General features: G+C 44.5%; 1 protein-coding gene across 2 annotated transcripts; it reads right to left on the bottom strand.

Moving 5' to 3' along the window:
• Nucleotides 1–8,112: 8,112 nt before the first annotated feature.
• On the bottom strand, nt 8,113–16,765 carry LOC148047571 (uncharacterized). 2 transcript variants are annotated; one of them, XM_087708381.1, is made up of 3 exons: nt 16,657–16,729; nt 14,366–14,460; nt 8,113–12,638 (listed from the first exon to the last, which is right to left on the bottom strand). In XM_087708381.1, exon 3 carries the CDS (start codon nt 11,600–11,602, stop codon nt 10,469–10,471), a length of 1,134 nt encoding a protein of 377 aa, XP_087564507.1. In that variant the 5' UTR covers nt 11,603–12,638; nt 14,366–14,460; nt 16,657–16,729; the 3' UTR covers nt 8,113–10,468. The 2 variants fall into 2 exon arrangements, with proteins under 2 accessions (XP_087564507.1, XP_087564508.1); XM_087708382.1 differs by lacking the exon at nt 14,366–14,460 and having other exon boundaries at nt 16,657–16,765.
• Nucleotides 16,766–22,874: the final 6,109 nt, after the last annotated feature.

Here is a 22,874-nt window from a genome sequence, read left to right as displayed (position 1 = left end):
GGGAAGAGCAGAAAAGCCGCTCTGCACACCACTCTCCTCTCATGAGTCCTCCAGAAGAGGAAGTTCCCTTGTGCTTTTCTCCTCCCATCCTTTCCAGCAATACAGGACTCGATGGTTTTAACTCCTTAAGCGAAACCACAGAGTCCGTCTACTGTAATGTCAGCTTTCTAGGCACAGATGTTGTCCCCTTGACCTCCATACCCGGATCGGAACCGCTTCTCCCGTCTCTACTTAAGGCGTCTGCAAGATGTTTTCACTAATTAAATGCTATCAAGTCGTTTTTGACTTCTAGCAACCGACCTTTGCAAGTGAGCCAAGTGAAATAGTGAAATGTGATGCTACTTAAACTTACGAAGATTTAGCTATGTGCTGAGCCCTAAAAGTTAATGACCTTTTCTATACAATTTCTTGGGAGTGTCTCTTAGTGGAGATCAAAGCCTCTCTATACCCACGTCTTTATAACTTATTTAATGTGGCTCCCAAGGATTTAGGATATGGCAGCACCATCAAGTGAGATGCTCCAGGGGAGCCAGCTTCTCTTGTACTGACCAGGGCTGCATCCAAGAGCACCCAGCATTAAGGTTTATTCCTGAAAGAGGAAATTGTATATTTGCTAAATGTTAAATCCCAAGTGTAAAGTCTGTAAATTTATTTGCAGGGAAGTCTCCATTAGGTCACAGATCAAGGAAAATATGCAGCAGGACCTAGAAAATGGGGGCTAAGAAAGAAGGGACAATTGTCAATATATAGTAGAAGAAATATTTCAAAAATGCATTTAAAAACAAAAACAAAAAGGAAAAATAGAATATCCCACCAAAGCACATGGCTGACTGATTACCAGGCTAACTTTATTATAGGAACACCCTACTCTACCATTTTTAACGCAGATCTAGTAAGGTTTAAATGGTGACAGGGGCCTATTAGCTATCAGATCAAAGCTCTGTTGTATGGAGGAAGCTGAAATATAATAACCTCAACATATACAGGTAGTCCTCAACTTACAACGCACAGTTGAGCCCACCATTTATGTTGCCAAGTGAGAATTTGGTTAAGTAAATTTTGCCCCATTTTACGACCCTTCTTGTCACATTTGTTAAGTGAATCACTGCAGTTGTTGAATTAGTAACATGGTTGTTAAGTGGAGTCCCCATTGGACTTTGCTTGTCAGAAGGTTGGAAAAGGGGATCACGTGACTCCAGGAGACTGCAATTGTCATAAATATGAGTCAGCTGTCAAGCATCCGGATGTAAGTCACATGACCAGAGGGATGCTGCAATGATCATAAGTGTGAAAAAGGTCATAAATCACTTTTTTCAGTGCTGTTGCAACTTTGAACACTCAGTAAAAATGAATTGTTCTGGGTCAAGGACTACCTGTATTTTATTTATTGTCTTTTCATTCAGGAATCCAAGATGGTGTACAATGATGTTTCCTGAGTAGCATGCTGTAATTTGCAGGGTAAATTGTTCCCCAGACATCCTGCCTACTTACCAGATACACCTTTTGCCTCTCAATATTCCACAGCTCATGGAAGGTTTCTTCATGCTTAACCTAACACTGAATGAGAACTCATGGCTTTCCATCCAGCACCCTTGAGATTTATCCCTTATATTTGTTTTTGGTGCTTTTAGGTTAGAATTGATGTCTGGCCTCGCAGTTTCCTTGGCAAGGGTTTTGGAAGAGGTTTCCCTCTTTCCAGTTTCTTAAGCCTGAGAGGACTGGCAGGCGGGACTGGGACTGGGACTGAGCGTTTCCTTGTCTCTAATCTTGTGCCTTCATCACTATACCAAACCAGACCTTCCTCCTCCCCACAAAATCTACCCACTGACCTGTTCCTGCTGCTCCAGTAGCAAATTCAAGTCTGCAGTTTGCAAGATCCAGTCCAAGATCTTTGCAATCGACTGGTCCATGGACATATATTATTATTATTCGCAACAGCAGAATTGTATCACAGCGGCCAGTTGTTTCGCCGGATTTGGCATTGATTACTAGTCGGGCCCCACCCAGGGGCCTAGGACGTCGTAATGTATTTTCATAATATGCGTGCAGATCCAAGCAGTGCGGCTTTTTGCATTTGACTGATGGTGATATTATTATTACTATTATTATTATTATCATCATCATTATTATTATTATTATCCTCATATTGATACATAGAGGTAGTAAGTGTATCTGTTATCGTAACGAGATATTTTGTTGGGTATTTTGCTATTTCTTTTGTGTTAGTTTTAATGTTTCTTCTTTCTATATTGAAATTCCAATTAATTTTATTTTTTATTTTTGCTCTGCACTTAATTTTTAATCATGACATAAATTGTTATTTTTATTCTCATATTGATACGTGTTGTCCACCTTTCTAGCCTTCTGGGGATTTTCTTGTATGCATCAGACATCTCCAATCCCCTCCCCCACAAAAAGGAAAAAAAATTGTAGAGCTGGAATAAAAAGAAAACCACTCTTGGCAATCAACTCTTGTGGTACCCAGCCAACCACAAAATCTTTCAGTTTCTTCAGTTCTGTTCCTTGTCCTATTTTATTCAGAAATCTGTGTCCACTAAATATAATTTGTTCTCACTGGGGTGAATTCTGAACATTGTTTTAGAAAGCAAGATTATGCCCGATGGTATAGCCCTGTAAAAGATTCAGAAGCTTTGGCCCATTCTTTTCAGCTCATAACCATAATGAGACATCATGACAGTTGTGCAACAAGGAAAGGGTGCGAAAAAGGATGAGAGGAAGGAAAAGTTAAGTATGATTTTAATATTTTAAAATTTAGAAACTTTCAACATGTTTACATTTGAAACTATCTGGCAAAATGGGGCAACTCGTCTCTGCCAACTCCTGGATCTTGCAGGACAACCTGACATGGCTAACTTGCTGCAGGGACAACTTGCTGCGGGAGTGAGTTTGTGGGCAGATTGTGTAGGGTTCACGGGCTGGTGATGTGGGATACCTGGGCTGGTTGGCAGAGGGCATGAAGTATGCAGGCAAGTGAATGGGTGAGCAGAGTGCAGAGGTGCCGGGTGGGCAAGCAAACTGGTGGGCCCAGGTGTGCAGGCAGGTGAACAAGCAGGTGGGCAGAAGGCACTGGGTGTGGGGAAAGGATGGACCACGCCACCATCAGCAGCAGCAGCTGGAGCCACAAAGCACAGAATGTGTCCAGGGACACAGAAGTAGCCACAGCCGGCTACATACCTGCCAGCCAGGTGGTGCTCAATGCAAGTTGGCGAGAGCCATGGCAGGGCAGTTCCCAGAGCACCCCTTGCCTTGCTCAGCCTCCTCTGATATGACAATGGTGATGGCACCGGGCAAAAGGGGTCAGGGGCAGCCAGAGTGGGCAGGTGAGATGCCAGCTGTGAGATGTCCAACTATAAATTGGAGGGGCGTGAAGATGTTTACATTGATAACTGGAACAGTGGGGGTTAAGAGAACTAACTGTTTGAGGTAATCTAAACTGTGATTGGGTGCTTTAAGTGAAAAGGGGGAGTTTCCTTATTTCCCGCCTTTTTGCCCTGTGTGCTCTGTTTTACCTGATGATGTTCCTGCTGCGTTGGTTTTACCTCACTATGCTCCTGTTTGCCTCTTATTTGCTTTAAATATATATTTATTGATATAAAAGCACAAGTTCTTGTCAGCGTCTCTGACTCCATTTGGACACCGGCTGCACAATTCCCTGACACAAGTATCTTCCTTGTACCTTCTCCCACCTTCATATACTCCTCTGAATTAGAGATGTTTTTTTGTGAGTCTCTTCTGAATAGGATCTGCATGCTGCAAACTTGGGAGATGTTTTCCCCTCATATCTTTAGTAATGGAGTTTGCATATCTCCCAAGACAATTTCTACGCACTGAGGGCCTCTGGGCATAGGATAGGATGGGTGACAGTGCTGGACTAGAAGCAGGGAGATACAAATTGTGTTCTCCACTGTCATGGGAAGTTCCCAGTGATTGTCCAGACCATTGAGTTACATCTTAGTTTCTCCACACGCCAATCCTGATCTGCTCCTGGTCACCGACTATCCTTCAAAGGGATCAGGTCTAAAAAAATTGTAACCTGTATGTTTGAATTGTGCTAGTGAAATGAATCCCAGCAAAATCTCAGCAAAATCAAGATAATCTATCTGCATGGCTAAAATATTACTTTCGCTGCTACAAATAAATCCTCTCTATATTTGAAAGATAAATATTTGAAAAAAGTTAAGGAGCTCTGGGACAGAAATGAAAAAAACAGGAAAAGCCTCCCATGTGTTGGGAAGGGCGTTGGATTACCTTGTCTCAATGTTTACATAAATGCTGGCACTTTCCTTTCTCTCTCTCTCAAAATCTACAATATTCATGATTCTTATGCAATGCTCTTTTAGAAATGAAATATTATTTACTGTACTATTTTTTTCTCACATTTCCCAACCAAGGGGTGTGTGAGCCCTGGAGGTCATCTTTTTCTTTGGGTCTTCACGGCTGTCTCATTTAGTGCTGTGGGAAAATAGGAGGGGGGTTGCAAGGAATTGGTGGAGATATATAGCCATAATAACATTCTTTTCTCTGGGTGTCAAGGACGTTCAGCCTGCACCCGGGGGCTTTCAGATTTGGGTTTTCCCACATGTGTCAATACAACATCTTTAATAAAATTGAACCTTCAGAAATTGTTGGCTTCGGAGTCTTTGGGGATTGGGGATGTTACTCGGAACACTGACATTAACCCGAATCTCCTTTAAAACCTCAATCCAGCTCCCTGCTTAGCTGGGTGCTGTCTGGAATCCTGAGCCCTGATGGCCTGGCAGCGTAAAGACTCAGGGAAGATGGAAGAGAAGATGGCAACTATAAAGGGTGCTACCAGGACTGGATCTGGATGCTCCTTGAGACCATCTACTCCCAAGGCTGTAGTGGTTGCAGCGGAGGCCACCAAAGCTGAGCACCAATAGAGTGCCTGGCCCAAAGAGCCAGCGCCTTGCCAGGTCACTCAGCTGGATCCTTCCTTATGGGGCCACGCTGCCCCTGGAATTGGCGATCGGGGCGATGCAGGAACCTCGGATAGGAGCAAGCAAAGCGGAGCATGGCCAGGCCTGTGAATGGAGAGCAACGAGACCTCCTGAACCCAGCGATTCCCGGGAGTGGGGTCTCCCACCACCGTCGCCAAGCCAATCGCTAGAGAGTGTCCTGGAGTAGTTCGACCAACTCAGCTTGGGCACCATTGCACAACCTCCTCCTACTGGTCAGCCCTGCTGGGTTCTGGCTCAACCCATGTTCACCTTCCCGGGCCCAGGAGTAGTAACCATCCAGTGGAGCATCAGCTTCATTCTACTCAGCATGAAGCGGATCGTGTCTCAGCCTCCCCTGTTGGGCCTGGGATAACAGCTCCCACAGGATTTGGCGTGGTGACGCAGCAAGGCCTACTAGTGCAGTCCAGCCCGGGACTGCTGGGAGAAACGTTGGGGCTGCCGAGACCCAACACCCCCCCTCCAACCAATCCTCAGGTTGCCTTCTGCTGACCAGATCCCCCCCTAGCTAACTCTAACCTACCACTGGCACCGGTTCTAACTCTAACCTATCACTGGCACCGGTTCTGCAACCTGCCCAGTCAGCAGCCCCTCCATTACGATTCAGAGCAACATTTGACGGAACCCAGAGAAGCTAGCTTATTTATTCAATCAGATTTGGTCCCCACATTGACCATTTTGGGGACCAATATCAGACCGATCGAGGTACAGTGTCAGCCATTGCTGACGGGATGAATGAGGGGGATGTGGCAGATTGGATAGCCCAACTATATGATGATGGCGCTCCAGAGCTAGAGTTTAGACGAGTTTGTGCCCCTGCTCTGGGTCTGATTTGAAGACATGGCCCATAGGCAAGAGGCTGAAGCCCAGATCTAAGCCCTGAAGTAAGTGGGCCAACCCTCAAAAGATTTTGTTTGGGATTTCCAGAGGCTGGCCAGAAAACTGACTGGCCTGAACACCTACTCATCCACCACTTCAAAGAGGCCCTAGACTAGGACCTCAGGCAAGCTTGCAGAATCAGAGGAGTTCTGGATTGTATACAGGACTGGTACAATCACAAGCCTACCCAGGAGAAGCCAGCCAACAGGACCCTGGGTCACCGGCTGAAGTGCCTCAGCCGGCATTGCCAGGGACGATCAAGTGCTTCCAATGCATTCAACATGGGCATCCAAGTGCCTGGCCCCTGCCCGAGTCCCTCGACTTTAGACCCCATTGGCATCCCTAGAAAGGAGGACCCCAAGGAAGCTGCCAGACAAGGGGAGAATCTCCTGACAAGCCATAGAGGTTCCTCTTCCCCCAGCCAGGAGTGAGGAACCTCCAGCTTTGGAGATCCCTTTGGGCTCTTCCAGTGGGAACAGCAGCGAGGAGGACCCAATGGTAAGAGACGCCATCTGCCCCTTCACCATGAAGACTAGGTTAGTAGTGCCAGAAACTGGGGTCCAGGGGGACATAGAGGCCATCATAGACACTGGCTGCAACAGGTGCCTGATCAGCCTCCCCATTGTCCAACAGCTAGGAATAATCGCGAAGCCCCTAATGCATCCCATACTCCTTGAGGAAGTCGATAGGACGCTAATAGTTGGAGCCACAGCCATTTTAGTCATGGAGCTCATTACACTGGAAATGGGGCGCCACTGAGAGCTTATCTCAGTGGCTGAATCAGTTATACTAGTGCTCGCTTGGCTAGACAAATGGGGCCCAACCATCATGTGGGAAGATGGTTACCGGAAACTAAGAATGGGCACTGGTCCACTGCTGCCAATCCCACCAGACAATTACCAATAAGCAACAACCTCTGGCAACTCCAGCAGGTTGGAAAATTCTGCAGCAGCCAGAGACAGAAACTTTAGAAATGAAACATTTCTCCCCATATAATTTCTTTCTCACAGCTCAAACACCAAGGCAGTTGCAACAAATTTCACACCGGGGTAAAAAAATCAGGCACTTCCAAAAAGAAAGGATCACAGCAGGAGTTGTTAACGAACCTAAGAACCCTATAATCAAAACCACAATGCTTTTTCTGCTCAAGCAACGATCTCTGTCCATATTTTTTTTTACAATGTATTCTTTAGAAGCTTCAGCAGCTTACTGGGACCACTTAGAAACCTTACTTATGACTCACAGACAATAGTGTGCAAATGATATGTTGGCTGGGAAATCTGGAAGACACCCAGAGAGCAGGCTGAAACTCTGCATGTTTCATTTGCAAATTGCACTATTTCTGCTAAGATAAATATACATCAACTCTGCTGATGACCAGATATGTACTCTTGGCCTTTATCGAATTAACATTTTCCATTTTTTTCTCTCATCCTTGATGTCTCATGATAAGATGTTTGACTAACAAGAATGAGGAATCTAACAAGAATCACAGAGCAAATAATCAGTTTTTCATCTGGACTTCCAATGGGACACCACAAATGAATTTCAAGACTTCTCTAAACTTATCCCCTCCTGAATAATTTGAATTTTCTTGTGCACAGCAAGGGAATAATTTTTTGTGAAACACAGTCCACTGTCCAGGCATTTGAATGGATTCTCCCATGGATGTACATCTACATGATTTATAAGACTAGTGCTAAAATCTTTCCCACAGTCTGGGCACTCTTACAGTTTCTCTCCTGTGTGACTTTTCTAGTGTATCATCAGCTCCGAATTCCCAAAGAATTTCTTCCCACAATCTGTACACTCATATAGTTTTCCTTCTCCTTTGTGAATCATCTTATGTCTCATCAGATGAGAACCCACAATCTAGATTATCATATGCTTTCTTTCCTGTGTGAGTCTTCTGGTGTATTGCCGGTTTGGAATTCTGACTGAAACTTTCCCCACAAACTGAAGATTCATACGGTTTCTCTCTTCCGTGTGAGTCCTCTGGTGTATCACCAGTTCAAAATTCCAATCAAACTTTTCCCACAATCTGGACAATTATAAGGTTTCTCTCCTGAGTGAAACTGAAGCTGAAAAGGAAATTCGAAATTTATAATGAGGAAGGAAGGGAAGCTGAGAAAGACAGATTGGTCGTAGTGATGCAGAGTGCACAAGAGAGAGATTACAAGTTAACTGTCAGTGTTCCAGAAGAACCCGACCCCAATCACAAACTCGGAGGCAGGCATTTTCTCAAAGTTTCCTTTTATTTGAGTAGTTATACTGACACATCTGGGAAAACCCAAATCCGAGAATTCCAGGTTTTTCCTCAGTAAATCAAAGAACCAAACCCAACCCCTGCACCCATCAGTCCATCACAAGGTCCAATCACAATCCGTCCCAACTCAAGACATCACTTCAATCTCTCCTCCTCCAAGAGCAGGAATACCATGACCTTGACTGAAAAGAAGAATGCTATTATGTCTAACTACATTCCCTCTACTAAGTCCCCCCCTCCTAATTTCCCATGCACAAAAATGTAGCAGCATGGAAGCTTCTAGTATTAATGTGGCTTCCAAAGCTGACATTAATAATTGTAGTGCGTTAAAAACCCACTGTATGTGTGGAGTCCTCATCGCTGAGGAACAGCTGTGAAATGAGCTTTACATTACCTTTTTATTATTAAATTCATTTATTATTAAACTTTATCGCTGCCCATCTCACAGTTTGAGGCAAATCTGAGCATCCTGCCAATAGCCATTTTTTACATGTCAAATGCTTCTGATCATTCTAACATAATACATTTTTTAAAAATGAGACATTTTCTATTGTACATTTTTTTTCTCATGTTAAGATAACAAAATAGCTTAGAGCGGCCTGTTCCTCTTCTGCATAATAGTGTGGACAATGTGGCAAAATAGTAGCAGCTTCCACAAGTCCACCGCATGGTCCAGGGACTAATCCAGGGCCCACTGAAAATGGTGGCTGCTTCCAGGACACACTCAAGAAACCCAAGGATCTGTATCTGTTCTTACCCCCACTCCGTCCGGTGATTAACGCTGACACAGGCTTACTGTTAGCCATGCTTTATTCACAGCATTACAATCCTGTTGGCTGAAAGCCCACACACGATTCACAGGCAAGACGTTGGCAGCAACCCAGACTCCCACAGACAAGAGATACAATACGAACAAGAGCTTCTCCAGATTGTTATGAATGGTTGTGTCCTGCAAAAGGACTCCTCCCAAAGTCTCTTCTTATATACTCTCTTGGGAGGGACCAAGCCACAACTACCTGGGCTTGATTATCTCTTATGAGTCTGTCTCCGTAACTGTTGCCTTCGTTTCTCCACCCTTCGTTGCCTGGCATCAGGGACAAACTCCCTTTGACCTTCCCCATTGCTCCATTGCCTGGTGTCAGGGACAAACTCCCTTTGATCTTCCCCACTGCTGCATGTCTCAGGCGTCTCCTGGTGGCCAACCAGTCTCTCTGGTCCCTGCTCTGAGTCTGAACCCTGCCCAGGGTCCCCCACATCTTCCATAGCATACTCATAGGATTCCTCGCCATCGGAGTCCATCGGCAGCTCCAACGGCTCCTGCTGGGCCACAACAGTATCCTTCCCTCCTTCCCCAACATGAGGATCAGATATCTTCAAAAGGTAAGGAGGTGGAGGGTGTGAAGTCTGGTGGGTGTGAGCCAGGCATAAGGAGATCCTTGGGAGAAGGAGAGGCCTGTGGGGACCATGGGGTGTGTGTGTGGAAGGACGGGGGGGGGAGACCATGTGGAGGAGAAAAGGATTGAGCAGACACAAGGGATAGGAAACAAGAGCACAGGCATCTTGGAGGGTGGGGGAGGCCTAGGGATGCCTATGGCAGGCAAGCATCAAGACACTGCACTAGACTTCTAAGAGTTTTCCCCTGCATTGAGGTAGTCAGTATTCTGTTTAGCGACTTGCACATTCAATTATTGTTTCAGGGAGAGCAGGGGGATTTGGGTAGTTAAGGAAAGCAGTCTCACTTAACAGTCATTGCAACATGGAACCATAATTGCAAATCTCATAATAGTTGCATTTTGAGGACTACTTTTATGCTGGTTGGGGACTTCTGGGGTTAAAATCTGGGCGAAAACAAAGTAGAAGACTGAAAATCCACATGTGGAAATTCCATAATCAACATATGAAAGCACCATCCAAAATTTCATTTTGAGGAATTCCATTACTTTTGCAAAAGGAAATAGCCAGAAGATTCTGCCAATAACAAAAAAATGGCAGTTAGCCATTTTCTACTTTTCTTTTCTCTCTACCTACAAGTTTAGTCCTGATAAAAGTTTGGAGTAAAAAGAATCAGGCCAGAATTCAGTCAATTTCTCATGTACACTTTGTGAATGGAAAATCATAAATGAAATTCAAGACTTCTCTAAACTCTTCAACTTTTGACTCATATGAATTTCCTTGTCTGCAATAAGGGATGGTTTATGCTTAAAGTAAAGTCCACAGACTGGACATTTGAAAGTTTTCGCCATGGTGTGAGTCCACTGGTGCAATACCAGGTAGGAATTCCGACTAAAACGTTTTCCACAGTCAGGACATTCCAAAGATTTCTCTCCTATGTGAGTCCTCTGGTGTCCCATGAGGTGGGAATTTCGACTGTGTGAGTACTTTGGTGAATCATGAGGTTGGAATTCTGACTGAAACTTTCCCCACAATCTGAACATTCAAAAGGTTTCTCTCCTGTGTGAGTCCTCTGATGTGTCACCAGGCTGGAATTATCACTGAAACATTTCCCACAAATAGGACATTCAAAGGGTTTCTCTCCGGTGTGAGTCCTCAGGTGCCTCATGAGGTGGGAATTTCTAATGAAACATTTCCCACAATCAGGACATTGAAAGGGTTTCTCTCCTGTGTGAATCCTCTGGTGTCTTACGAGGTGGTAATTCTGACTAAAACGTTTCCCACAGTCAGAGCATTCAAAGGGTTTTTCTCCTGTGTGAGTCCTCTGATGTGTCACCAGACTGGAATTGTCACTAAAACATTTCCCACAAATAGGACATTCAAAGGGTTTCTCTCCTGTGTGAGTCCTCTGGTGTCCCATGAGGTGGGAATTTCTAATGAAACACTTCCCACAATCAGGACATTGAAAGGGTTTCTCTCCTGTGTGAGTCCTTTGGTGTCGTATGAGGTGGGAATTCTGACTAAAACATTTTCCACAGTCAGAACATTCAAAGGGTTTCTCTCCTGTGTGAGTCCTCTGGTGATTCATGAGAAGGAAATTTCGACTGAAACCTTTCCCACAATCTGGACATTCAAAAGGTTTCTCTCCTGTGTGAGTCCTCTGGTGTCTCATGAGGTTGGAATTTCCGGTGAAACATTTCCCACAATCAGGACATTCAAAGGGTTTTTCTCCTGTATGAATCCTCTGGTGTATTACCAGGCTGGCATTCTCACTGAAACTTTTCCCACAGATAGGACATTCAAAGGGTTTCTCTCCTGTGTGAGTCCTCTGGTGTGTTACCAAATAGGAATTCTCACTGAAACTTTTCCCACAGATAGGACATTCAAAGGGTTTCTCTCCTGTGTGAGTCCTCTGGTGCCTCAGGAGGTGGGAATTTTGATTAAAACCTTTTCCACAGATGGGACAATAAAAGGCTTTCTCTCCTGTGTGAATCCTCTGGTGTCTCATGAGGTAGGAACTTCTAATGAAAACTTTCCCACAATCTGGACACACATAGGATGTCTCCATGGAGCGAACCCTCCGATGTATTTCTAGGTAGGGATTATGACTGGAATTTCTCCTTCAGTCTGGACGTTGAACGGGTTTTTCTCCTTTGAAATTCCTCTGGTGTATCATCAAATTGGAATTACAAATGGAAGTTTTACCACAATAAGGACATTGAAAAAACATTATCCTGTGTGAATCCTCTAGTGTATCACGAGGCTAGAATTCTGACTGAAACTTTTTCCACAGAAAGGACATTTTAATGGTTTTTTTGTGTGAATGCTCTGGTGTCTGACGTGGAAATTTCTAATGACGTTTTTTGCACAATCTAGACACAACCACATGGGGGCTGTTCTGACCAGTTTTTGCTACATTGAAATAATGTGTCTGGCTTTTCTCCTGTCTAGCTCCTCGTTGTATAATCAGCTGTAATTTGCAATCTGTGTTTTTCTCACAATAGGCAAATCTGTGGAGCTTTTCCACAGCTGATATTCTTGAGGAAGTTAAAAATATGGACAATGCATAATCTAATATGAACTATAAGTAATGACAGTGGAAGAAATGCACGAAAGCTATCTGTAACTAATCGACACGCTTTCTACAAGATGTAATGAAGGATAATTCTTTTTTTGTATTTTTGTTCAATTAAAATAAAATAAAAATTCAAAAAAAATGGACAATGCCTTGTTTAGTAGTGCTTTCATTCAAGCAGTCTTCTTCCTCACAGGGTGAGGTCTTCATTCCTATCTGTTCTTCGTGGCTTTAATATTGACGGTTTCCTCTCCACTGAGTTCCACGTATTTCCCTCTTTTGCTGAATGAAAAATAATCTCCCTTGATTTTTCATGCAATGTATCCTTCAGTTCTACATAATCTGCTTATTCCCGCTTGAAGTCTTTCTTGATTTTCTCTCTTTTGTCTAACAGGTCATGAAGGAGGAGGAGATTTGTGTGGTTTTCTGAAGGAAATGGAAAATATTTCGATTTCTGGCTCGATATTCTTCTTTTCAATGTTGCTTGTTATTTAGTTATCCCGAGTGCTGTTATTGCCATCCACTTTGTCTGTAAGATTCAAAGAAAAGTAGAACTTTAATTGTTTATAAAATGGTTAGAGATTATGTGAAAAAAGAAAAAAAGTATATATTACAATGAAAAAGCAAACATGCCTCAATACTACCGTGTTTTCCTGAAACTAAGACCCACCCTGAAAATAAGCCCGAGCCTGATTTTTTGGAGTGGGTCTAATATAAGCCCAACATGAAAATAAGCCTGGGGGTATGGGCATAGCCAGCATGAGAAGCGGCGAGCGCACGGGGGGGGGGGGGGCTGAGGCCTGCCGCCCCCTTAGGGCAGCACAACTTCTAATTCCAAGCATGGAGGCATGTATTGTACCTCCTTTGTAGAAGAGAGGGGAGTCCTTTTCTAATCACTGTGATGCAGCATAGCACAGGGTGGTGGGAGAAGAGAGAAAGCCTCTTGATTCCTGTGGATGTCTTTTCACTAAGTGTAAGTGTCAGGCCTGCAGTCACATTCCTTTTAGGATCTTTGGCCTGCCACACTCTCTATTATTTTTCTATGCTGTTTATTAGTGGGGAATAGGGAAGGGGGAATAGTAAGGAGTAGAATGTGTTGTTGTCAAAATAAAACATTCCTTTCTAGAAACCCAAGGTCATTCTTTGTCTCCGCACCTCTGCACCTGACCGGAACTAGATGGGTGGAAATGCCAGCGGGGCAATAGAAAATTGGACTATGTGATGGACTTGTGGGTGTGGGGACTATTATCATGAACTTTCAACTGGGTGGAAAACCCAGGAAGCTGTCAGATTCGGGTTTTCCACAGATGTACCAACATATGTCTCTCTTATTAAATTGGAACTTTGATGAAAGCTACGCCTTGGACTCTGATTTAATTCTGGATGATATTTGGAACGCTGACAGTAAGTGTGTGTGTGTGTGTGTGTGTGTGTGTATAGTGGAGGGTCAGGTGGGGTGGTGAGGGCTCTGCGAGTGGGAGTAAGTGAGAGCGAAGGTGAGGAGCTACATGTTAATCTGATGGGAGGTGAGAAAGGTTTCACAGGCGCCACACACAACTCTGCCCTCCATCTTCCTTGCTGGGTTCCACAGCTGAGGGGCATTAGAGCAAACCGCATGCAGCTGGCAGCATGACTTTCGCCTGTCTCTTTCTAGGTGCAGCGCTTCTGCTTGTTGGGCTGCTTTGCAAAGCCGGCAGCTCTGCGGCCACCCACTTTGCTTTTCCCTTCTTTTTCCTCATGGGAGGCTTGCAGGAGGCTTGCGCAGTGGCACCAGCAGCAGGCAGAGTCAGAAGCATATGGGAGGCAGAGGCGATCTCAACGCACTGCCGACTCCATCCCACCGTCTCTCGGCTTGCCTGTGGCTGCACCGAACAAGCATCAGCACAGGGTGTCTGGATCGCCTGCCTACCCCATAACTCTACCTGCTGCTGGTGCTGCCATGCAAACCTCCCATGAGCCTCCTGTGAGCCAGGCAGTTGTGCAGCATGTCCAGATCACCTGTCTTCTCCCTGCCGCCTGTCACTCCACGCTTGGAATTAATTATATTTGCACTGTACCAAGAAGGCCGAGGCATGCTGAGAGCTTGGCCCGTTGCAGTCGTGGACAAGCAAACAGTGCAATGGAGAGGGTGAGGCCAGCAGTAATGCTTAAAAAAAAGTAAGACCTTCCCAAAAATAAGCCCGAGTGCTTATTTTCAAGCCCAAAAAATAAGACTGGGTCTTATTTTGTGGAAAACACGGTAGAATAGTCTCTTACCTTATTTATGATTCATTTGACACATGGAAGACTACTGAGATCCATGTTGAACATTCAATCATATTCAGTTGTTTAGTTGGGTCAATCACAAATTCCTAGCAATGCAAAATGTTATTATCAAATATATCTTGAAGTGCTGGGGATAGATTATATAATTACAGACATATCCTTACAGAGAGAAATACAGATACACCCACCTATACATGGAGAAAATCTATGTCTTTCAAACATGACAAAGTATCCCAAAATGATTACAGTCAAACCTTCTGAGCTAAATTTAGAGATGTGGGGGCTTTAACTGATGAAATGATGCTGAAAGCCTCTGCAAGCTTTGAAGCACCACTTTTGCTCATGGAAGTCCTCAGCTGCAAATAAGAGTAGAAAATACTGTCTACAACCCCTCTGGTGACATCCTTATTCAAGTAGTCCTCATTTAACCTATCACAATTGAAATGATATTTCTATCACTAAGCAGCTCAATCATTAAGCATGATGTCACATGACAGTTTACATCTGTTCCTCTGTAGTTGTTAACCTAATTACTGTGGGTTGTTAAAGGGAATTTCATATGACAGTGACTTGTAATTTCCTGCCAGTATATCCACTGATGTTGCTTGTCAGAAGCTAGCTGGGAAGGTGACAAATGGGGATCATGAGTGTGGGATGCTGTGGCCATCATAAATGTGCAACTATTGGATGGAACTAATCAAGGAGAGAAGCAACCTAGATTCTAGAACTTCCTGTTAGGAGAAACTTCCTAACAATGAAAACAATTAACCAGTGGAACAGCTTATCTTCAGGAGTTGTAGGTGCTCCATTACTGGTGGCTTTTAGAAAGCGACTGCACAGCCATTGTCTGAAATGAGCAGGGGATTGGGACAGAAGTTTCAGCTCATTCCAGTGATGGGAGCACCCACAACCTCTGGAGGGAAGCCATTCCCAAAGAATCAACCTTAATTAGAAAGAGACTTTTTAAATCTTCCCACCAGAAGGAAAATTGCAGCCACCAGTTTCATAGCATGCAGCAGCACCAGTGGGCTTAAATTTGGGGAGGGGAGGATCCTGCAGCAGCAGCAGCAGCTGGCATGCTTCAGCCCAGTTGCTTCTCTGCTTCTAGGACTCTCCTTCCACCTGCCCTCAAGTCATCTTCCAGCTGCTGCTTCCAGCTGTGAAAGAGGACAAAAGCCTCCCTGCACACCACCTTCCTCCTATGAGGAATCCAAAAGAGGAAGTGTTCTTCTTCCATCCTTTCTAGCAATTAAATATTTGATGGTTTTAACTCTTTAAACTCAACCACAGAGCCTGCCTACTGTATTGTCAGCTTTCTAGGCACAGATGTTGTCCCCTTGATCTCCATCTCCGGATAGGAAACGCTTGTTCCGTCTCTACCTAAGGCGTGTGGGAGATGTTTTTACTGATTAAATACTATCAAGTCGTTTTTGACTTCTAGCAATTGATCTTTGCAACTGAGCTTAGTGTTGGCTAGGGCTGCATCCAGGAATACCCAGCATGCCATGTTCATTTCCTTCTGAAGGAAAAAAAAATCATATCTGCTAAATGCCATATGCTTCTATAAATTGGCCTGCAAGGAAGTCTCCATTAGGTCACAGAGAGAGGAAAAATATGCAGCGGAGTCTGGAAAATGAGGTCTAAGAAAGAGGGAGTGATAGTCTATATATGGTAGCAGTAATGCTTCCAAAAAAAGATTTGTAAAAAAAGAAAAGGCAAAATAGAATAGCCAAACCACATAGCTAACTGATCACTAGGCTAACCTTTTCAGAAGGACACCCTACAATGCCACTTTTAATGCAGATTTAATAAGATATGGATGGTGATGATGATGATTATTGTGATGATGATAATGATATGTACTCAGCTACTTTTTTTAAAAAAAGTTGTGGGTTAAGCACAGTTGTGCCACTTTAATCCATGGATGGCACACCACCAGGAAATCCTATGTTTGTTTGCTAGATATGGAAGTAAAAACAACATTCCTGAAAACAGCACTAGCAGATCAGTTCCAAATTGCTGCCAAGAAAAGAACACGCCCATAAAATTACAAGGAATCAACCCTAATAGGAAGAAGACTGGAAAAAATCTCCCAACACAGAGAAAAATGCAGGCACCAGTTTTAAAGCATGCACCACCAGTGGGATAAAATCCGGGGAAGGAAGGAATATGTAACAGCTGACATGTTTCACCCTCCTTGCTTCTCTGTTTTTACACCCTGGGGAAACCCAAACAGTCCTACTTGCTTCCGGCCTCTCCTCCACCTGTCCGCAGCAGCTCACCTTTCAGCTGCTGCTTCCACCCTGGGAAGACCAGGAGAGACACCCTCCCCATCTCCAACCTCTCAGCGGAGAGCCGGAAGAGGAACCTCTCCTGCTCATCCTCTCCTCCAAATCCTCTCTAGGAATCTACCGTTCAAATGTTTCAACTCCTTATCCCTGTTACCAATGCTCTACAGTTGTCTAGCGCAGACGTTGCCCATCTATGGTGCGCCATCTAGTGACACAAAGCTGAAAACCATGTTGTTTCGTCTCTGCCTAAGGCGGCTGCAAGATTTTTTTAATTGATTCTGTGCGTTCAAGTCGTTTTTTTTTAAGCCAGTGATCACATCACACAGATAGACTTTCTCCATGATGATTATCCCTAACTTGTTCATTCGGGCCTCCCAAGGATTCGTTCATCACCACAGAAACAGAGCAAGAAGCTTCCCGTGCGAAAAGCGAGAAGTACACGTAGGGGAGGGACCTTTCATGGCTGAGGAGGGACTGGAACCTGGATATCGCCACTCCTCGTCCAACAAAAGCACCTTTCCCCCTGCAGCACACCAGCTCTCTAATAGGAAAGCCATCCAGAGAGTCTCCCTACTGCCCATTGTTCTCCTCCCCATCAATCTCAGGAAGGAGAAGCAAAGAGGGTGGAGATGAATGAATGTGGTTAGTCCTCGCTTAGTGATCACAACTGTGACAGGCGATTCTGACAAATCACTTTATTGCAACAGGCTTTTGACCTCACTTCCCTTCTGGCCATTAAGTGAATCAACATGGACATTAAATGAGACATCAAATGACTGCTGCCTGTGATTTTATTTCTGCCTTCTACATAAACTTTGTCTTAAGCTTGTTGGGAAGCCTGCTAATGGCTATCACAGGATCTGGGGACAATGTGATGGTGGTAAATACAAAGATTGTTTGCCAAACTGTTTTTCATATGCCATCATAATCTTGAATGGTTCTGTAGGAAGTTATCACCAAGCCCTCTCCCAGAAAAATGAAATATCCTAGGAAATATTGAAAAGGCAGAATATTTTTCTGGATGTGAAAGGGAAGAAACATGTTTTAAGGGACAGAATAGCTGCCTGCAGCTTCCTGCCCATCCCCCTTTGTCAATGAGCCATTGAGGCCTGAGCTAGTCCACTTTACATAATAAAGAGTTCTCCCCTTCAGATCCAGAGTGATGGGATTAAGGCATGATAATATTGGCCCTTTGCCCAACTCGCCACATGGCATCTGAGAACTCAACCAAACCTGGATTCAAAACGCAGCTTAGAGAGTTGCACCTGCATGGCGCCATGGGAGACTGATAACCAATCAGAATACATGATCAAGATCAAACGCCAGAGAGGGCATAAAACCAGGGACTCAGCTTCTCTTCCGTCCTTCCCTTCTCTTCTCCACCAACATTGAAGCAAGTGATCACCTTTTCTGTTCAGGACTCAAGCCATGTGGTCCTGTCCACCATTAAAACCATCTTTCCAAGCAGCCTCCATGTCTCCAGTGTCTTTTTCCCCACTTGGAGCCGAACCCAGAAGGACATTTCTTCCAATAGTTCCTAAAACAGGCAAATGATAAGTGAGGACTATGTGTGTTACACCCAGGAAAAAAGCCATTTGCACTGGATGTCATTTGCTGGAAGCATCATAGGGAGGAAATAATAGTTTCCTATCCAGCAGGTGGGTTACCCAGAAGGATGTGGATGATCGTGGGGAGATATTTCTGCTCTGGGGGCTCCCCTTCCTCTGGGACTGATGGAGGAATTTGGGATTATGAGCGCACACAATAGATGGCACTCTCTCAAATGGAAGGGTTTGTGAGTCTGAACTCTTCCCAAGAAAACGCCACCGGGAGCACAGCCACTTCTTAAAAGCCCCCTTACCATGCTTCCTTCTAATTCTTCTCAAAAGCCTACTTATCCTAGCTCCCTCAACTGATCATCATACAATTTAGTGTCCAGACCTTAATCATCTTAGTTGCTCCTCTTTGCACCTTTTCCATAATCTCAACATATTTTTTTGTATTGCAGTGGCCAGAACTGGATGGTAGTATTCTAAGTGTGGTCTCACTAGCGTAGTATGAAGTAGTACTATCACTTCTTGTCGTCTTGATACAATTCCTTTGTTGATGCAGCATAGGACCACATTGTCCTTTTTTAGCAGCTACAGCACACTACTGGCTCATACTTATCCAGTAGGACACCTATATTCCCCTCATACTTAATACTATTGAGCCAGGTACTACCTTATTCCCTACCTGTGCATTTGATTTTTCCTACCTAGAGGTAGGACCTTACTTTTCTCACCACTGAACTGCATTTTGTTGGCCCAATGCTCATGTCTCTCAAGTGCTGGATCTTGAATCTACTAAAATATTGGCTCTTCCACCCAACTTGGTGTCATCTGCAAATTTCATGAGTTAGCAATTGATTGATTTGATTTGATTTATTGCATTTCTATGCCGCCCTATTCCCAGAGGGCGGCTCACAAACCAAGTAGGGGGGGGGAATACAAACAAGAGGGGAAAAACAACAGATAAACAACTACAAACAATTTAAAAAGGCAACATGCCTATTCAAGCGGGGGCGGGGCACCCGTCAGCCCCAGGCCTGTCGGAACAACCAGGTTTTAAGGGCTTTGTGGAAAGCCTGAAGGGTGGTGAGGGTCCAAATCTCCACAGGGAGCTCGTTCCAGAGGGCTGGAGCAGCCACAGAGAAGGCCCTCCTCCGGGTGGTAGCCAATCGGCATTGGCCAGTAGATGGAATTTGGAGGAGGCCTAATCTGTGGGATCTAATAGGTCTGTTGGAGGTAATTGGCAGCAGGCGGTCTCTCAAGTACCCAGGTCCAATACCATGAAGGTATTATAAGTGACAACTAGCACCTTGAAGCATATCCGAAGACCAATAGGCAGCCAGTGCAGCTCGCAGAGGATAGGTGTGATGTGGGTGTACCGGGGTGCACGCACAATCGCTCGCGCGGCTGCATTCTGGACAAGCTGAAGTCTCCGAATGCTCTTCAAGGGCTGCCCCATATAGAGCGCAATAGCAATAGCAATAGCAGTTAGACTTATATACCGCTTCATAGCCCTCTCTAAGCGGTTTACAGAGTCAGCATATCGCCCCCACAGTCTGGGTCCTCATTTCACCCACCTCGGAAGGATGGAAGGCTGAGTCAACCTTGAGCCGGTGAGATTAGAACCGCTGAACTGCAGATAACAATCAGCTGAGGTGGCCTGCAGTACTGCACCCTAACCACTGCGCCACCTCGGCTCATTGAGTTCCCCTTACATCTCCTCATCTAGATGATTTATGAAGTTGTTGGAGAGTCCTGGGCCCAAGCCTGAACCTCAAGGTACCCCACTGACTGGATGCTTCTCTCCATGTATATCTACTTCATTGAAGACTACCGAGTGAATGCGGTTTGTCAGTTGAATCTAGCATGTTGTTCTACATTACAAATAAGTTGTGGTTCACCTTGTCAAATGTCTTGCTGAAGTCCAAGTATATTATCTCCACAACATCTCACAGATCCACTAATTTCGTTACTTTATAAATAAAAAAAATGGCAATAATGTTTGTCTGACATCATATGTTTTTACTAAACCCATTCTGGCTTCAGTTACAGAAATATCATTTCTATTTCTCCAGAAGCATTTGTGGAAACAGAAAAAGAAGTTTGCTTTAATTAAATAAATTGTGAAATCCTCAAACGTTTAAAAGGAATAAAAACAGGGGGCACTAAGCCCAGAAAAACCAAGAGGGGGGTCACAGGAATCTCTAGATACCCCAAGTGCCACACTCGGCATCAGCTTTCACACTGATCAGCCAAGTTCTTCTTATGTTAAAGAAATTCACCCACAGGCTTTTCGAAACATTTGTGTTTGCTCACTGTCTCCATCATGGGGACCTCAACCTTCACGATGTCTACCAAATCCAATTCAGAATTTGGAGAATCATCAGGGAAGTCAGACAGATCCTCTGTAATGGTATGATTTTCTAAAGCTACAAACCCACTGGCATAACCAATGGCTGCTTTACAGGTTGTAAAGTTACAAGGGGGACTGTATCTTAGTTGTCCAGTTTCAAATGTCCTAATTTCCATCTCTCAGACTGGCAGTGATGAGGAAGACCATCCCTGTATCTGAGAACGCCCATCAAAACAGATCCAGTTTAGCCATTTTAATTTTTTAGAAGGGACGATTTTTAACTGTGCCTAATGAAATGTCATTCTTTCATAGAATGTAGGGCTGGAGCAGATAACAATGCAACAAATAAATTAAGAGGCAGAAGCCTAATTGCAGCTCACATCATCAGAGTCACAAAGGCCATGGACTGATGTATGACTGAAACTGAAATTATGAGGAGGGAAGGGAAGCCGAGGAAGACAGATTGGTCATACAGATGCAAAATGCAGAAGAGACAGATTACAAGTTAACAATTGTAATGTGTTAGAAATCCACTGTATGTGTAGAGTCCCCATCACTGAGCAGGAGTTGGGAAATGAGTTTAACATTATCTTTTTATTATTAAATTCATTTATTATTAAACTTAATTGCTGCCCATCTCACAGTTTGAGGCAAATCTGAGCATCCTACTGTGTCCTAATATGGACAGCAACATTGACAATACCCACTTTTTACATGTCAAATGCTCCTGATCATTGCAACATAATGCATTTTTTAAAATGAGACATTTTCTATTTTACATTTTTTTTTCTCATGTTAAGGTAGCAAAACAGAGGTTTGTCCCTCTTCTTTGTGACAGTGTGGCAAAATGGCAGCCGCTTCCACGAGTCTACCGCATGGCAAAGGGACAAATCCAGGACTCACTGAAAATGGTGGTGGCTCTCAGGACACAGTCAAGAGACCCAAAGATGTGTGTCCTTCCCTGCCCTCCCCAACATGAGATCAGAGAAAAGGATGGGAGGTCTGGTGTGAATCAGGTGGAAGGGGACCATGGAGTGGAGTGAAGGGCCGAGTGGAAACAAGGCTGAGGAAACAGAGCACATGGTGTCTTGGAGGCAGTGGTGGGTTTCAAAATTTTTTAGAACCTCTTCTGTGGGTGTGACCTGTTTTGTGGGAGTGGCTTGCCAGCCATGTGACTGGGTGGGAGTGGCTTGCCAGCCATGTGACAGTGGGAGTGGCTTGCCAGCCATGTGACTGGGTAGGCATGGTCAACTTATAAAATATGGTGAAACTCACTTAACAACGCTCTTGCTTAGCAACCAAAATGTTGGCTCAGAAACTGTGGCATTTGAAGCACGCAAGTCTTAAAACTGTCAAGTTACAAGACCCTTGCACCCCTAACCCTTTAGAAAAAAACCCCTAGGGGTGTTCAAATTTGACAGCTTTAAGATTTGTGGACTTCAACTCCCAGAATTCCTCCTCTCTCGCTCTTCATCTTGATGATGTGCAGACGGGCAGGGGGAGGGAGCTGGAACCGGTTCTAAACGGCACTGTAGATTTGTGGAACCTCTTCTATAGAAGAGGTTAGACCTGGCAGGACCTGCTTGGAGGGTAGGGGGGTGCCTAGGGATGCCTACAGCAGGCAAGCCTGGTCCTGCACTAGGTTTCCAAGAGTTTTCCCTAATGCTGAGGTAGCCAGTATTCTACTTAGCAACTCGCACATTCAATTAATAGCTGACTCAGAGAGAGCGGGGGTATTTGGGTAGTTAAGGAAAGCAGTCTCACTTAACAGTCATTGCAACATGCAACCGTAATTGCAAGGCCCATAATAGTTCTAACTTGAGGAGTACTTTTATGCTGGCTGGGGACTTCTAGGGTTAAAATCTGGACAAAAACAAGGTAGAAGCCTGAAACTCTACATGTGGGTCCATAACAGAGGTGGGTTCCTACCAGTTCGCACCAGTTCGGTAGAACCGGTTCGTCAAATCTACCGAACCAGTTAGAAGCGGTTCCACCAATGGACCCGGAAAGCATGCCACACCTAGAGAAGAGGTTCCAAAATTTTTTGAAACCCACCACTCACACACACACACACACACACACACACACACACACACACACACACACACACACACTCACACACAGGGAGAAAGAGAAACAGAAAGAAAGAAAGAAAGAAAGAAAGAAAGAAAGAAAGAAAGAAAGAGAGAGAGAGAGATGAAAGAAAAAAAGGAAAAAGGGACAGAGAGACAAAAGGAGAGAGACAGAGAGAGAGAGAGAGAGAGAGAGAGAGAGAGAGAGAGAGAGAGAGAACACATGGTCGGCAA

The sequence above is a fragment of the Thamnophis sirtalis genome, unplaced genomic scaffold (genome assembly GCF_051295495.1).
Source record: "Thamnophis sirtalis isolate CommonGarterSnake01/CBP01778 unplaced genomic scaffold, rThaSir2_p1.2 scaffold_3, whole genome shotgun sequence".
NCBI classification, from domain to species: Eukaryota; Metazoa; Chordata; class Lepidosauria; order Squamata; family Natricidae; genus Thamnophis; species Thamnophis sirtalis.
The sequence above is the reverse complement of the archived record's forward strand: the minus strand, read 5'-3'. Positions and strand labels throughout refer to the sequence as shown.